The 17,940-nt window shown below is 33.1% G+C and overlaps 1 protein-coding gene across 1 annotated transcript; it reads right to left on the bottom strand.

The window, feature by feature from the left end:
* Positions 1-1,556: 1,556 nt before the first annotated feature.
* LOC133186225 (organic cation transporter protein-like) lies at positions 1,557-11,385 on the bottom strand. The gene is made up of 10 exons (XM_061321459.1): positions 11,243-11,385; positions 9,013-9,253; positions 8,715-8,818; positions 7,233-7,387; positions 5,958-6,126; positions 5,570-5,782; positions 3,313-3,539; positions 2,978-3,159; positions 1,777-1,928; positions 1,557-1,632 (listed from the first exon to the last, which is right to left on the bottom strand). Exons 1-10 carry the CDS (start codon positions 11,383-11,385, stop codon positions 1,560-1,562), a joined length of 1,659 nt encoding a protein of 552 aa, XP_061177443.1. The 3' UTR covers positions 1,557-1,559.
* Positions 11,386-17,940: the final 6,555 nt, after the last annotated feature.

Raw genomic sequence — 17,940 nt, 5'->3', positions numbered from 1 at the left:
ATATTCACTGTAATGAATAAAACCTTAAAATGATCAAGTCAATATCATATGCCTTCATAAATGCTCAGACTGTTTGGCTTTGAAGCATAAAATACGAGTATTTCACGAGTTTGAGATTCTAACTGCGAAAACATTTCTTATAAGTCAGTCAAATTAAAATATAAGTAATATTTCATTTTTGAGCATCTCTAAGGATATGAATAGGGGTGATAGTGGTCAAAACTTACATTGAGACTTCATTTGTAAATCTATTTTTAGCTCTGCGTTGCTTGCAGACAGTCTCTTGGGGGAATTAGGCACATGCCACTATCAAAGGTTATTGCACATACCACTATCGGTTGAGATTATTTTTATTTTCCTCTTTTCTCCCATTTCAATGGGATGACGCAATACTCCGCTTCCTTGATATGTATAGATTACCAGCTAATCATAAGGTCGAGTGCTGTAAAATACACGGATACTACTATTACATGTATAATAATTTCATTTTCCGACGTCAAATGTCAACCAAAATAAGTAAGAGGAATTCACTATATAAACTGATTATATAACATTACTATTTTGAAAGTAATTTAATATAGAAAACAGTTATGAAATGAAATGAGGGCAAAGAGCGAGTACTGATTTTTTTTTTTTCAAAAATCTCAAAAAACTGAGCAAAGTTTTTTTTTTTTTTTTTTTTTTTTTTTACATATTACGTATGTCTGTAATAATTGCAACTAAGGCTGTTTGGTTTGAGAAATCGTTCATGTTGGGACAAAAAAAATGCTCGTGAAAGGCTGCGATTAGGATTTGTTATTGGTACATATGGCCATTGAGCAGTGAGAGTGCATTTTGTCAGTTTATGAGGTCCCGGCCTCTATATCACACAATGGAGTTAAGACTCGTGACGTACTTTCTTGGATTAACCCTTTACTCCTCAACTCAAGAGCAAATTGCCCTTTCTACTGCATCACACGGGGAACTTAACTAGGAAGGAGAAAAATTATCATTTACAGCATCAGAAGAGTTGATGACGTCACGGTGACAGATGGCAGACCGTTTCGGAGTTCTCAACAGTGTAAGCGTGAATTAGTACATACAAAATCAACTGAAAATTTGTATTTTATCTACATTTCGGCAAGGTAGATCCGAAGGACTTCTTTTCAAAGTCGATTCAGCTGTAGACACTGTTTTAGTGGTAGAGGAATGCCTATAAAATTGTAAAATGTAGGTTTGTTTCAGATGTCCATGAGGTTGACTTTCATTAAATCTCGGTGCATATAATCCTTTAATACTGAATCTGTAGGAATTTTTAAACGACAAGCTGACGATGTTAAAATTTCAGTTTTAGATATAGTAATTTATAAAATCAGCTTGTTCATGATTGTTGCTTTTTATTTCTTCTCTCCTATAGTTATTGAAAAGAAATCTTGAAGACATATGTTAAAATCTTTCTTTATCTAGTGTAAAAATATCAATACTTGGACATATTAAATAGTTTACATGTGTATTTTATGCATCATACTAAGACTTATGATTACAAATTTTGTATAATTTGATCATCAATCTACAGAATTTTAAAACTTGGTAATTTCTATCTCTTTAGTTAGTCCAGTTCTGTATTGTTTTGAACGTTCTTTGTATTCTTTTCTAGAATTGAAAAAAAGCAAAAATTAAAAACAATTCAGCTAAATAATGAAAGTCTATATATATTTTTAAATGAAAATATTTCTAAATATGATTAAAAAAATTTTTTTTTTTCATACAGTACTTGATCTAAGATTTTGTTCTTACGTTGTAAAGTTCTTTCCATCTTCAATGGTTTCTGGTAAAAGTTGATGGAGAGTTTCTGGAAGAATGAGGGTCAGTCCCGCGGCAAGGAGACACGCCCCTCCAAATATCACCAATGGTATTGCAGTTCCGCTCGTACCGCCCACTAAATCTGCCTAAGTGATTCAAACAGAAAACATTTATAAACTTACACTACATTCCATATTATAACTTCTGTTACCCTGGTAATTTGTGGATGTTGCAATACAGGTTATGATGCTTTGTAACCAATAACCAACAACTATTGAAATCTCATTGAAAGACAACTCATTATTGTGAGTTCATGCATAAAAAATGGGATAATACAAACACGTGTATGGTAGGGAGGTGTAAAGATATCGTCCAACTCTATAAAAATGTCTTTTCGCAAGTACATGCCTTTGCGATTTATTCTAAATGAATTGTTAATTTCAGATCAATGATCCATAACATTAACATGTGTTTGAAAGTTTAATTTGGTTATGGCATCGGTATTTAATCTTTTATTTAAATTTAAAATATTTGCACAATAGACAATATACATTTACAAAAAAAAAAAAAAAAAAAAAAATCAAATCTGCTAGGATTTGTACATTTTAAGCTTGAATCACCATATTTGTAAGTATGTAGTAAAGTATTTACTAATTAAAATTATTCACGATAAGGTTATACACAGATATTCAATGAACAATATTCCTCACTTTTGAAGAAAATCACCGTTACGGTAGCTCAATTGGTAGAGCGTTCTCTCCGTGATCGGAAGGTCGTGTGTTCGAATCACGGCCGCGACTGACCTAAGTCAAAAAAAAAAAAAAAATTGCTAGCAACTGTTCCTTCCCCAAGCGCTCGGCACTTTGAAATGAAAGTTGCCGGTTTTTCGGATGAGACCTCAAATACCGAGGCTCCGTGTCACAATAGGCGTTGGCACGATAAAAAAAACCGTCACTGCTCAATGGCCCTGAGTGCCAAGTAAAGGTCTAAATTTGAAGCCCTTAACCGGTATATGGTGACGTGAGTGAAAAATTCTCAAATGGGATGTAAAACAACATTCAATCAATCAATCAATGTTAAGAAAATCAATTTATTTTCTGTTATTGAGCATTAGATAGAACATACTTATGATGATATCAATTCATGAATAATGTTTATCATCTGAAGAATTAATGGAAACTTTGTGTTTTCTCACCGTGTCTGCTATAAATGGTGAAATCATTCCTCCAACTCGAGCCCAACAGGAACTGGACCCCATTCCAGCATTCCTTATGGCTGTGGGAAACAGTTCAGCAGAAAGAACATAGATAGTAGCGAAAGCAGCAGTGGCGAACATTTTACCAACCATCGCCAAAGCCGTTGTGAGGATCTGCAGATCTGTGAAAAAAGAAAATTACCAAAAAATGACCTCTAGAAAAATATAGTTTTATGTAAATAAATGACAAATCACATTTACATTGTATATTTTAGGAATTCCAAGAGAACATTTTTTTTCGAAATTGTGTCCTATTGTTTCAAATTTATATCAACCTTTTCCTCCAAAGTTTACTGTAAAAATAGTGCTAAGGCAAGCTAAACCGCCGACAGCCATGTAGACAAAGTGACTTTTTTTCCTGCCGAATCTGTCAATCATAAACAGAGGAAGAGCATGGCCTGGAAACTCCACTAGTACAACAATAAGAAAGTTAATGTAATAATCGCCATACAGAATCCCTGTGTTCAGAGAAAGGCCATAGAACACCATGCTAGCAACCATCCTTAAAAGAAAACAAGAGGCCCATGGGCCACATCGCTCACCTGAGCACATTGGCTAGGCAAAAGCACGAGTTCAGTATTGAAAAGATTACCACCGCGGGGGGGGGGGGGGGGCTTGAATTTTAAACTACCTGATGATGCTTCCATGTCAATATAACAAATGGCTTTCTTGTACTTGAGATGTTCAAAAAAAATTTCCCATATATTCCTTTGTAAAAATTTTATCCCCCATTGTGGCTCCTCCCTATCCCAGGGGTCATCATTTGAACAAATTTGAATCTACACTACCTGAGGATGCTTCCAAGATATTATCCTATATATTTCTATTTAAGACTTTGATCCTCCATTGTGGCCCCACCCTACCCCCGGGGGTCATGATTTGAACAAAATAAAATCTACACTACCTGAGGATGCTTCCACATAAATATGATCAATCAGGGCTTTGCTGTTCCTGAGAAGATTTTAAAAATTTTTCCTAAATATTTCTATGTAAAACTTTGATAGTCAATCATGGCCCCGCCCTACCCTTGGGGGGTCATGATTTGAACAAACTTGAATCTACACTATCTGAGGATGCTTCCAAAAAAATATGACTGATCATGGCTTTGCTGTTCTTGAGAAGAAGATTTTTAAAGGTTTTTCCTATATATTTCCATGTAAAACTTTGATCCTCCATTGTGGCCCCGCCCTACCCCCGGGGGTCATGATTTGAACAAATTTGAATCTACACTACCTGAGGATGCTTCTATATTAATATGACTCATTATGGCTTTGCTGTTCTTGAGAAGAAGATTTTTAAAGGTTTTTCCTATATATTTCTATGTAAAACTTTGATCCTCCATTGTGGCCCCGCCCTACCCCCGGGGGTCATGATTTGAACAAACTTGAATCTACACTACCTGAGGATGCTTCCATATAAATATGACTGATCATGGCTTTGCTGTTCTTGAGAAGAAGATTTTTTAAAGGTTTTTCCTATATATTTCTATGTAAAACTTTGATCCTCCATTGTGGCCCCGCCCTACCCCCGGGGGTCATGATTTGAACAAACTTGAATCTACACTACCTGAGGATGCTTCCATATAAATATGACTCAACATGTCTTTGCTGTTCTTGAGAAGAAGATTTTTAAAGGTTTTTCCTATATATTTCTATGTAAAACTTTGATCCTCCATTGTGGCCCCGCCCTACCCCCGGGGGTCATGATTTGAACAAACTTGAATCTACATTACCTGAGGATGCTTCCCCTTGAGTTTCATCTTTCCTGGCCCTGTGGTTCTTGAGAAGAAGATTTTTAAAAGATGCTATTAATTTTTCACTAATTCTTTATTATCTTCCCTTGAAAAAGGGCGTGGCCCTTCATTTTAACAAACTTGAATCCCCTTCACCCAAGGATACTTTGTGGCAAGTTTGGTTGAAATTGGCCCAGTGGTTCTTGAGAAGAAGTCGAAAATGTTAAAAGTTTACAGACAGACAGACAGACAGACAGACAGACGGACAGACAGACAGACGGACGCCGGACAAAAAGTGATCAGAAAAGCTCACTTGAGCCTTCGGCTCAGGTGAGCTAATAAAAGTAAGGATTTCATTTGCATTGAATTTTGATTGTTGATGTATATATCAAGTTTTGATATTGAATACCTATATTCAGAGAGAGGTCCTAGAAAGTCATTTACCTTTCATGTTTAAAAAAGCATAGTCTTTTAAAGTACTATCTTTTAATTTGATATAATTATTTGAAAACAAAATAGTTGATTTTTACATGAAGAATAATTATGCATTGAATTTGTCAGTAACCTCCTGTTCAACAGGTGTAAAATTGATGTTATTTACATTTTATTTACTAACTCATTGTTCCTCCAACTCTCTCATATTTAAATGAAATGAATGTAATTCCTATCTATCTATCTTGCATTATTTTATCTTAAATATCCTTCCGTATCTCTAAGAAGCCTTGACGAATCAGAATACCTCTTATAAAAACCGAGGCCACAATATGGAACATGTTCGAGATAAAATCGTCGGAAATTACCAGTTATAGAATATGATGATAGTTCTGATACCAAGGCGCCGGTCCGAAAATAAAAGCCATATCTTTCCAGCTTCTCTCTTCTCTATCACAACATTCTCCAGTATCTTTGGTGAAAGTTCCTTTTTGTTGTATTGTGCCGCTTTTTCTAAAATTTGGGTGGCTTCTTTGTTTTTCCCCCGGCTAAAAAGCCAACGTGGTGATTCAGGAATAAACCTGTTTCAATGAAATGATTAATGTTAAAGTTATAATGCAACGAAACTGGTTCATATTCTTGACTAGGAAATAGATGTGTTTGACGGGACCTTTGTATGGTGGTGAATTTTGGATGTAAGATGTACGACCTGTACATGTATTTAAGGTGTTAAAAATGTATTTCAAGGAAACTTACCACCAAATTAATGCGTCTATCCCAAACGGAATAGCTACAGAAATAATTATCCAGAACCAGTCCCGGGCAAAATATGACACCAGGATAAAGTAAAGCTCCCCCACTGGACCAAAGAAGGCTATGATTAAACCTGCGTATGTCCTCGTAGAGGGACCAACCCATTCCATTCCTAATTTAATTGAAAAAAAAACGCATCACTGAATGATATATAACATGATTCAGAAGGAATCAGAAAGTGAAGGTTAAATATGGTTTGATAAAAAAGTCACCCAAAAATATCAGTATTGACCTCGGCCAAGCCAAAGTCAATGCTAGTATTTTTCTGGGGAATATAAAACCATAATTTCAACCTTAAGAGTTCATAAATATTTTATTATATAGTCCCAACATAATATGATTCAGATATTAAGTAACGACAATTTCATAATTAGCAAAATCTGTTGCCAAATGTTCCAAATTTTCCAGATTACAAGCCATAACTACCGTGTTAAGCTTTACTGGTGTGTAAGACATTACATGTGGTTCATAATCATCGTTATGTAATGATAATTATCCTCTGATAGACGTGGGAAACGTTTCTCATGCTCAATATTGCATAATTGTCGGAACCATTATTTACAACATTTAGACTAAATAATAAATGTATTTATCACTATGCTATCAGTAAAAGCCATTGCTTCGCTTTCTGATCTTCAGCACATTATCTTCGTACAGAAGACATTTTGTGCATCATCCAATATATATATATATATATATATATATATATATATATATATATATATATATATATATATATATATATATATATATATATATATTAGTATGGGAAGTATTCAGTATCATTTTAGAATCACAGCTCAATTCAATTACTGTATTCCATTTTAACTTGTATAAATGGTGCTGGTACGAATGAAATACAAGTAAACAGGGAAGATTTTATTACTTATGAATAAATACACTGCTTTTAATATCTAACTGATTGAAGGGTAAAAGGATATGTATGTTTATCTGTGAAAAATTTTTAGGCAGGTTAAAAGGTTAAGTTAACATAATTCATGTATGTCATGTATACCCTCCATATAATATAAGTGTACATTTTGCACACTTAAAGCAATATCCGACAATTGCTTGGACATGTAAAACAAATATTTTGCTATGCACAAATTCTGCCAGGAACATACCGTAATGTCAGCGCCAATATTCTTTAAGGGAGTCAACAAAAAGTATCTCCATCAAAAAATGTCATTAGACTAAAATATAAAAATCAAAACAAACCTATAACATATGACGTCATAAACATCCCAACACATGCAGCCCCTGTGCAGAAACGTAGAATGGCATACGTGACGTAATTATAGGACCAGGCCAAAGCTAGTGTTGACGATAGCTCAAGTAGAATTGCAATAAGAAGGGTCTTCCGGCGTCCTAATCTAAAGATTGTTGGACACCAAAGTAAGTTTAATAGTTTGAGACATTTATTTATTCAAAAATCAATGTAAATGATCAAGCTAATATAGCTTGTAATGTCATGTCTTCAAAATGACTCTGTGGTATAAAAAAGGAAAAAGGAAATTAGTCACTTCCTTTCTCAGGGCGAATGAATATCCTAATACTTAAACTGTTATGAAATGAAAAAGATTAAAGGTAACAATATGTATCAACATTAAGATTTCTTGTTCTAATTTATAGTACATGTACGTTTCAAAGCAAGTTAAAAATTGTCGTCGTCCAGTTTGCAATGCCAATATATATTTCGCTGTAGAGGTTGTGCCCTTTCTGAGATAACGCTAAACTCACATAATCTTATTTCAAACATAACTAACCTTCACTGCATGGAGATGAATATTTTTTAATTTTGTTTGTCATATCCTTGCTATTCTAAATGAGATATTTTAAGTTTTCTATAATTATTATTTCTTCCTGAAATTCCGATCCCCTATTATGGCAAACCGTAATAAAGTAACTCCGTGCATGCTTTAAACAAAATTATAAACTACACCACTTTCTTGTCGTTTTCATATTAAAATGACTTACTGTCAGACATAATTTAATCTCCATTGGATGGAGATGCATATCTATCAATTTTGTCTGTTTATTTATTTGCTATTCTATTTTAAAGAAGATATATTTTAGTTTGTTTTCTATTCCTCTCCTTAAACTTCGAACCCCTTTTATGGCTAACACTATGTAACTAATGCTGAAAGTATTTTAAATAAAATTTTTAATGACACGACTTTCATCAAAGCGCTTTCATATTAAATTAACTTACTGTCAAACTGCTGGGGTTTTTTTTTTTTTCAGAAGTAATTTCTTTTACCCTATTAAAACAAATTTAGACGTTCACCAAAAATCGAAGCTCTTATATGAGTTTTCAGATATTTTCATTTGTCAAATGGTTAATGAGAAGATTTTTTTTTTCGACGCATCTTTTCAAATAATACCAATCAGTTCCACAACATAGCGAGTAGTAAAGCCAGTTATAAAGAAAGTAGCACAAAGCAAAATCATTTTTATGACCATAGCCCTTGTTGCAATTGACCTGATGCCGTTTAATTTTTGAAAATATCAAGTCTAAAAAAACACAAGAGAAGAACCATATTTGATGAAAATGCTAATGATTTCAAGCGATCAATCCCGTAGTTACATCCTCCATGAAGTATGATTAAAGTCAACTGAAATTTTGAAAATTCTTTGATCGATTACGTTCATATCTGCATGTTCATTGATAAAACTATGGTAGGATTATAAGTTCCTTACATGTCTGATATCATTCCAAACATAAAGGATCCCGTCAGAACACCGGCAAAGAAAATCGTCTTTGACAGCGAGATTTTATATTTATCATCACATACCAGATTCTCCTAAAATTCGAAAAAAAAAAAAGAAAATTACGAAATTTTTAATATATGAAAATCACAACATGTGTAATTGAGTGTAAGCATTAAATTAAACTAAAAGAATAACCAAAGACATAAATACATAACATTGACTACACAAAAGGTCAAGTGACCATTGCTAGTTGAATCTACTACCACAGCTTCTCTATATATTTTACCTTTGTTACAAAAGTATCATGAAAGACATCTTGGCTGTAAACCCAAGCTGTACATTTCACTCTGGTAGCGTTGATTGGTCGGCTGTCATTGTCAAACTCCGTCGCTGATTGGCTAATATCGTACAGGATACATTTTTCATACTTACCGTCTTTGTCTAAAGGGATGTATTTGTGAATAAGTGTTTGATGCTGTGTTCCCTGAATTGCATAAGTGTCGTTGTCGATTCCGGGAATCTGACATCTTAAATATTAAAATATAAATACTTTACTAAATACTTTTGAGGTAATTGTTTCATTTTCAATGAAAATTAGCATACTACACATTTTTCTGTAATGATTCTTACTAAATAATGTATTTTTCATGTTTTTTTCCAGGTTTCAATAAATCCAATACTATATGACATACTTGCTCTATACCCATTTGCTTCGACAATTTTGTACTTTATTAAAATGTGAGTACACAATGGATGCATGAAAAAAGTATCATTTTATATATGTAACTTTCATATTAATTATGACAATCTTACTAGCAGAAATGAGTAATCTAAGTTTAACTTACTTGAAATGAATTGCACGTGCATATTAGAGAAAAATCACATAAATAAATGAAAAAAAGCTTTATCTAACAGTAAAAACAACATGTCTCAGTGCAAACACGTGTCAAGATGTAGCAAACTTTTTCAACGATGTGTAATGTTTACAATAATCCTTTTAAAAAACTGCAGAAAAATCACAAACGTATCAACTCTTCTACAGTTACAAATTCTAATCCATAAAATATGACATTTCAGTTAAAAATTATAGATGTTAAATTATTAAAACCCACGTCTGAATACAAGATTTTCTTTGTCCTAACAAGTCTCTTTAAATACTACAATCACTTAGTACTTCTGCATTAATTCATAGGGACGACATTCCCATTTCCATCATTGGGTTGATTTTTGATGCAGAAAAACAACACAATACAAAAAAATGTAGAAAGTCATTAAAATTGAAGAGTGAAGAATCCATGAAGGAATTTTAGTACTGTTAAAGTGGAAACTTTGACGATGTGGAAACGTAAGCGAAATTGACTAATTTCTAATAATCGTCAAAGTTTCCACTCGTCACCTTTCACATTCATGTTGAAGAGCACTGTTAAGGTCAAGATCTATTAAATGAAAGGTGCCTTCAGATTTCTGAAATCTGAGAAACAAGTTCTTTCAATGATCCTTTACAAATATAGCTTGGCGAAATTAGGTGTATCGGGGCATAATTTTTAGGTAAACTCAACGAAAAACGATACTTTAAACTGTTATTTTCAATGAAAAATGAAGGAAATCAGGTAAAAATATGGGAGTTTTTTCCTCCTCAGAAAAAGAAAATGTATCAATATTGCCTACAGTCTCTCAGAAAACAGTTTTTCATATCTTCTTGACCTCTTCTTTAAAATGATATTAATTTGAATATAGGTATCGGGGTTAATTTTGACATGATTTCAGATTGAATTCCATGAAAATGTTTTATTTTCTACGTAATTCTATAATAGCCGTAAAGTACGGGGAAAATTAAGTTTAAATCAATTATGACGTCATAATGGATCTAGCACCAAAAAGACAGTCTAAACTCATTTACTAGATCTTGACCTTAAGTACTAGTAGATCGTCAAAGTTTCCACCTGCCATTTTTATAATGTACTGAAATCGTCAAACTTTCAACCCTTCAATTTAACCAATTTTACAGTATATGTTTCTGTGCCGAAGACTTGACATTTAGAATTTCGATTTGTTAATCATTTTTCTTGAGTACTTGTACTGAAATGTCAATGTATAAAGTTTTAAGCTAACACTGAAGGACTAAATGAATCTAAAAGAATTAATGTACCCTAGTCTCTCTTTAATTGAACAGACAGGTAAGTGAACAGAAGCAAACGCACTCAGCAAAGAACAATGTTGAAACTATTGAATAATAACTTCCAATGTAAAGCATGAAATGTTTGAAGCAAAAGATAATACAAACATGCCTTTTGAAGCCAACAAACAGAGAGCTTGTTGACTAATATGCAAATTATGGACGATAACTTTAGATACAAAGATGTGATCGCAGAAACGCTTAAGAAAATAGTAAGTTTTACATTTAATGTTTACTTAAACGAATGCTAGAAACATAATATATGAAATTTATAAATTCAAAACATTCAAATGTACTTGAAGTTGTTAAATAAAGATTGACTTTTATTGTAATATCATACCTGTGTTCTGGAAATCCCATGACAAACACAGACAAAGTCATTATAGGACCCGTTAATAGATACACCACAATTAAAAATGCGTAGTTCCGCCTCTGATAGGGACCGAATTCTCCTATTTCTTTAAAAATATCATCAAATTTCATTGTTTTCCAATGGTCCCTTTTTTGCCCTGTTCTCGATTTGTGTTCTTTACTAAATTTATGAGTTATATCACTGTGTGTTACCTTTACCCTTTCGATATAAGACCTTTTGACCATATTGGAGATAATACAAAACAAAGCATGCATACCCTAGAACACCATCTTGGTGATAAAGAAACGCTTATTCGCTGAGAAGAAGAGATTTTTGAACGTAAAAAAGACATTATTACATACATAAAAAAAAAACTAGAAACTCATTGCGAGCAATGAGGGGTCTTCCGTCCGATTTTGAAAATAAAAATGTAAATTCAAGCTGAAAAAGTGAAAAAAAAAAAAAAATCAGACACTCTGGAGATTTAACCCTGGTCGTCAGCGTGAAAATCAAACGTGCTAACCATTGCGCCATTTCAACTCCCGCTTCAAAGTGAAAATGAATATCAAGAGTTTGGATTTATCAATTCGAAAACAAATTATATAATTAGTATTTTGAAAAGAGGCTCTCTTAACCTTACAAATATTAAACAAAAAATATTAAAGTTGAAAAAATCGATTTTTTAAATTCGCTTCCGGAAGCGACCGGAACTAACGACAACGCATGAAAAGGTCCCTTCGCCAATCTATAAATCATGTTCTATCATCTCTAACAAAAAACCCCACTCAACATCATTTATAAAGTTGAAAACGTAAATTTAAGCTAACAGATTCGGGATTAAACCCAGATCGCCTTCGTGAAAATTCTATATGGAAGCCACTAAACCAACGCAATTTTACCAGCCATGGTCGATGTTTACTTTGTATCATTGCCTGAAGTAACTAGCGTCAGGGAGGTTAAAAGTTTTTTTTTTATATATAGTGTGGAATTATAGAATGAGAGCTAGCTAGCCAAATTTTGTGCAAGCAGATTCATATCGGAATTCGTTACTTGAGTTTAAACAATAACAAATAATCAATTACTGATGAACTGATGATATTGTTTACTTCCTTTATTCTTTGTGTATTCAACTTTTTATTCCATGCAATTCCATATACCCGTATTTCATACAAACGTGCCCGTGTAATCTTTTTCTGCACTTCTGCATCAGACCATTTTTCTACTAAGATACATTACGTCACGAGTAAATCTTCGCGCCTTTTCTTTGAAATGTATGTTCTATTGAAATGTCTCCATTCTCATATATATTATTGTATGTATGGTACAAATTACTCATTTTATTGCTTTTGGAGGTCATAATCTGAAAGATCCAACAATTCCTTCATATTTCATTGATCCTTATGGTAGTTTCGTTCAACAAGACGCTCGGCTGTCTCCGTAAACTCCAACCTGCCAATCGGCAATCCTCGACTGACTCCGCTACGCTCCATACAAACCTCGGATGTGATTGGTGGAGAAATATGCATCAAATCCATTACATTTCTCCGCCGGAAACTGCCTTGTAACTCATTTCATATTTTACTCTGCATAAAGTTCTTCAAACATTTTTTTTCACTTGTCTAATTCTTCCTTGGATATTGGTTTTGATCACAACATCATGTAAGTAGTCTTTGAAAACAAAACAAAGTGTTGGGCGTGCTTTAAAGTAACCCAGACTTCAAAGGTGTAACATTTGGAGGCATTTCGAATAAGATCACATGACTGTATCAGAAACATGGTAGAACACCATTGACGTCCGAGGTTAGAGTGCGAGGAACGAGCCCTCCGAGGAGCTCCGAGTGCCGACCTACTCGTCGGAGTTTGCGAAGACAGCCGCCATTTTGGACCCGCTTCAGATTTTAAAATGCGAATATCTAGAGTTTAGATTTATCAATTTGAAAACAAATTACATATTAAGCATTTTCAGAAGAGCCTCTATTAACACTACTACTATCGAAGAAAAATATTGAAAATCAGAAAAGTTTCAAAAATCTACTTTTTGAATTCGCATCTGGTAACGACCGGAAGTAATGACGACGAACAAAAAGTCACGTCCCGGCTAGTATTTATCACGACCTATAATCCCTGAAAGTTTCACATTGATATCTTTTACCGTTCTTGAGATTATCCGTGGACAAAATGTCTTTAAATTCAGAAAATGGTCCGTAACTTGGCACCGGAAAGGAATTTCCAAAAATTCTCTCGGATAAAATAACTTCAGATTACAACACATTGTTTCTTCAAATTTCATTAAAATCCATTCAGTAGCCTTCTAGAAATCGCTTGCACAAAATTAGATGTTCAGAAAAATAATAATAACTAGAAACTCATTGCGAGCAATGAGAGGTCTTCCGTCCGATTCTGAAAACAAAACGAAAATTCAAGCTGTAAAAGTGTTTAAAGAAATTCAGACACTCTGGAGATTTAACCCTGGTCGTCAACGTGAAAATCCAACGTGCTAATCATTAACAATTCGCTTTTTTGCATCACTTCCTGTCACGACCGGAAGTAACGGCGATACAAGATTTTCTCACGATTCAAATAAAGTGATGACCTTCTATCAGTCCTGAAAGTTTTAGATTTCAGTCGTTTACTGTTGCCGAGCCGTATCTTGAGAACAGATTCTAATTTTGAGGACAGGTAGACAAGGACCGGAAGTGAATTTTAGAAAAATCTCTGACTTTTCTCTAGACATTTGCAGTATCTACAACATGCATATAATTATTTCAAGTACTTTATCGATTAGCAATATTTATGAGAAAGTTAAATATAAAAATAACGTAGTTTATCTCCTAAAACCGGAAGTTGACGTTTTTGATTTCGGTGGAATCTAACATATTTCAAAACAGTGAAAGAGATGCAATAAAGTGATGCAAGTTTTAATTTAAAAAAAGAAAAATTAAAATTTTGAATTCTTTGATCACTTCCTGTGACGACCGGAAGTGACGGCTGACGCTCTGAACCCAAATGGTTTTGCCTACATCTTAAGGTCTGTTGCTCATATAAGTTTGGTGTCTTAATCTCTTACCGTTTCCGAGATCTTGCTTAGACAACTTCTCATTTTGAGGACAGAAAAACACGCGACCGGAAGAGAATTTTACAAAGCTTAAGATACTTGACGTTACTCTAGACATTTGCAGTCTAAATAACACATTTAGAATTCATTTCAAATGCTACAAAAGACATTAATAACTACAGAAGATATTAATGGGAAAGGAAAATACTCAAATTATGTAGTTTTTCTCTTATAACCGGAAGTTGACGTTTTTGTTTCCGGTGGGACTAACATATTTCGAAACTACAAAAGAGATGCAATAACGTGATGTAAGTATTGATTTAAAAAAGAAAAGTTGAAATTTTACGATTTCTTTGATCACTTCCGCAAGCAACCGGAAGTGCCGACGACGAACAAAAAGTAGCGACCCGGCTAGTATCTATCACGAGCTATAATCCCTGAAAGTTTGACATTGATATCTCTTGTCGTTCTTGAGATTATCCGCGGACAAAATGTCATTTTGAAATCAGAAAATGGTCTTTAACTTGGCACCGGAAGTAAATTTCCAAATTTTCTCTCATATAGATCAAGTTCATTCTACAACACACTATTCCTGAAAATTTCATTTAAATCCATTCAATAGTCTTTGAGAAATCGCGTGCACAAAATTAGAAAGTGTCTTAAAACGAAAAAAGCGAATTCCTAGAGTATGTTTGAATCAACATTAAAACAAATTATATATTTAGTAATCCGATAAGACGCTTTATTATCCCTACTAATATCGCAAAAAAATATTTAAAAACAAAAAAATTGAAAAAATCGATTTTTGAAAGCCACTTCCTGTAGCGACAGGAAGTGCCGACGGCGTACAAAAATAAGCTTCCCGGCAAGTCTTTATCACGATCTGTTATTCCTGAAAGTTTGACATTGATATCTTTAGCCGTTCTTGAGATTATCCCTGGACAAAATTTCATTTTAAAATCAGGAAATGGTCCATAACTTGGCACCGGATGTGATTTTTGGAATTTGCTCCCGGATAAAATAACTTCAGCCTACGACACGTTTTCCCTGCAAATTTCATCCCAATCCACTCAATAGTCTCTGAGAAATCGCGTGCACAAAATTAGAAAGTCAAAAAAATAATAATAAGAATAATAATAATAATAATAATAAGAAACAGTAGAATCACTATAAGGTCTTCCGTGAAGACGGAAGACCTTAATAATAAGAAACAGTAGAATCACTATAAGGTCTTTCGTGAAGACGGAAGACCTTAATAGATTAAACAATGTCGGCTAAAACACTAAATCATGTCTTCTTTTTATCATAATCTTATTTTTCTTTGTGTGAGGAGAAACACAACGCTGTTAAGCTCTCCTTACAATTCTTCCTGTTTGAGCCGCTGCTTTGACTTTTGGTTACTTAGTTTTATTAAAAATATCTAAAATGCCCTGCTTCGGAACCAGTTATTTATTTTGTAAAAGACTTAAAAATGTTAACATAATATCAAAACTGGATAGAATTACTGATGTATATGAAACTTAGAAACCAATACAAAGTAATTCAAACTACCATCTTTCCTCGTAGAGACCCTACTGAATGTTATGATAGGATAACATCATAAAATGCATCAGAAGTTATTTCGATTTTATTCCAAATGACATACTTGCTCTACACCTCTTTGCTTCGACAATGTTGTACTTCGTAAAGAATATATAGATTTTTCCACCATGTTGGAATGTAATCACATAATTTTACAAATTTGTTCCAAATGACATATACCTGTTCTACACATCTGTTGTACTTTGTGAAGAATATGTAGATAATTCCACCATATTAGAAAGTAGTTACATAAATGTATAGCAGAAGTAAAATAATAAAACTGGCCTTCTATAGTACTTTTTTTTAACATTATATACATATGTGTTATCTTTTTTTCTTTTTATACAGTAGTTTGTTGGGATAAAAGTCTTTAAATTAGTTTATACTGATGAAGAGTATAAAGAATATAGAATTTTTTTTCTATTCGGTAAGGAAATGGTTTTCAATATTTCCTCATTTTATGTACAAATGATGGCAGGCTATTCAAATTTCTACCATAACACAATTAAAGTCCTTGCAATGTATTTTTGAGGACTGCTTTTTTGTTGAGACTCAAGATCAAAGAATCTTTGTTAAATAAAACTTTTAAAACAAAATCCTCAAAGAATATGTTTAACATCAATATGGAATTCTAATTCTTCAGCAGAAGAAGTTATATTCATATCAAATAGTTTACATTATTCTTCGTAGCTTAAAAATCATTATTATCACCTCAATATCTCCTTTACGTATGATAAATTGCTTATATCAGTCTTTAGTAGGAACACTGACTCATTATTTATATAAGGTTATCATTGGTCTAAAGATTTTCTTTAAAAATAATCGTTTCAGTATTTATATCGTTGCATCGAAGTTTTGATCATGTATCAAACATGTCTCAATAGAATTGTGATTATGACCAACATGCATGTAGACTATTTAAACAACCTCTGGTAATTATAAAATTATTCAGTTTAGATTGACTAATATTTCCAAACCTTGTTTTTGTTTCTGAACTTTTAATTATGTTTTTCATCATGCCAAAGAAATTCATTAAGTTTTCGAAACAGTTCCTTTTTCATTTCTGTGGGACTTTGGAGCACTCGTGCTTGGGATTTTTTTAACATGTTGCTAGTGTTTTACGATTAGAAATATACAATTAATAAGTGTTGAATTTGCTATTTTCCGTAAGTTCAAAGTTGCTTTTAATTCATCTAAATTGATATTCAAATTTTAGCAAATGTATTTTGTTTGCCACTTGAACTGAGGAAAATACCGAAAGTGAAACATTTGACCTTTCGACCATTTAACTGGGAAGATTCCTAGATTGGGTTATTCATTCCTATCTAAATTGCTTCAGTTTCCTTACATTGATATTCAGTCTAGAGCAGTGTTTTAAATTTTTAATAAACACCAATATTTCAATTCATGATTTTTCCTTACTTGAAAACCATTATTAATAGTTGTTAACTGGCTGATCTTAAATTCAGTATCTTCTATTTTTGTTCAATACTAGATGAAATCCCGCGCAAGCGCGGGTAATTTAATTTTTACCACTACCGACAGAAAATATATTGTAGTTTCTATTGACAGCCTACAGGCTTATAGCAGGAAGAAATACTTTGTTCAAAATCCCGCATGTGCGTCTCCAACCCCCACCCCCCACCCCTTTTGTAAAAACTTTAAAAAATAGCAATTTCATTAATTGACGTTTATTGTGAAACCTGTTATACTACGTTATGGATATTGTACTTCAGATGCTCTTATTTCATTTCCGTCAAGGATAAAAAGCAGCGAATATGCACATTTTACTGATAAATTGATTTTTTTTTGGGGGGGGGGGTTAAAAATTCACAGGTAATTGGGTCTTGGTTTATAAATATGTATGTACCTTATTGATATGTAAAAAATGTACTTTACGTTTTTTATATATCAGTAAAGTACATACATGTATATAAACCAAGACGAAAGTACCAGTGTTAAACTTAGCTTTTTTGTTTAACGCCCTATGAATAGGCCGATTATTTGATACAAAAGACTGTATTCAGAAAAAAAAACTGAAATGTATTGA

This window comes from Saccostrea echinata, unplaced genomic scaffold (genome assembly GCF_033153115.1).
Source record: "Saccostrea echinata isolate AGI-Se365-2 ecotype Australia unplaced genomic scaffold, CSIRO_AGI_Sech_v1 ptg000013l, whole genome shotgun sequence".
NCBI classification, from domain to species: Eukaryota; Metazoa; Mollusca; class Bivalvia; order Ostreida; family Ostreidae; genus Saccostrea; species Saccostrea echinata.
Note: the sequence above shows the minus strand (reverse complement) of the source record. Positions and strands in the feature narration are given on the sequence as shown.

Bases quoted from the DNA above. Each gene is read 5' to 3' on its own strand.
- LOC133186225 (XM_061321459.1), bottom strand. From the start codon at position 11,385: ATGAAATTTGATGATATTTTTAAAGAAATAGGAGAATTCGGTCCCTAT. The intron at 7,388-8,714 runs GTAAGGAACTTA...AACAATCTTTAG, and splicing joins TTTGGAATGATATCAGACAT to ATTAGGACGCCGGAAGACCC. The intron at 5,783-5,957 runs GTAAGTTTCCTT...TCATTGAAACAG, and splicing joins ATAGACGCATTAATTTGGTG to GTTTATTCCTGAATCACCAC.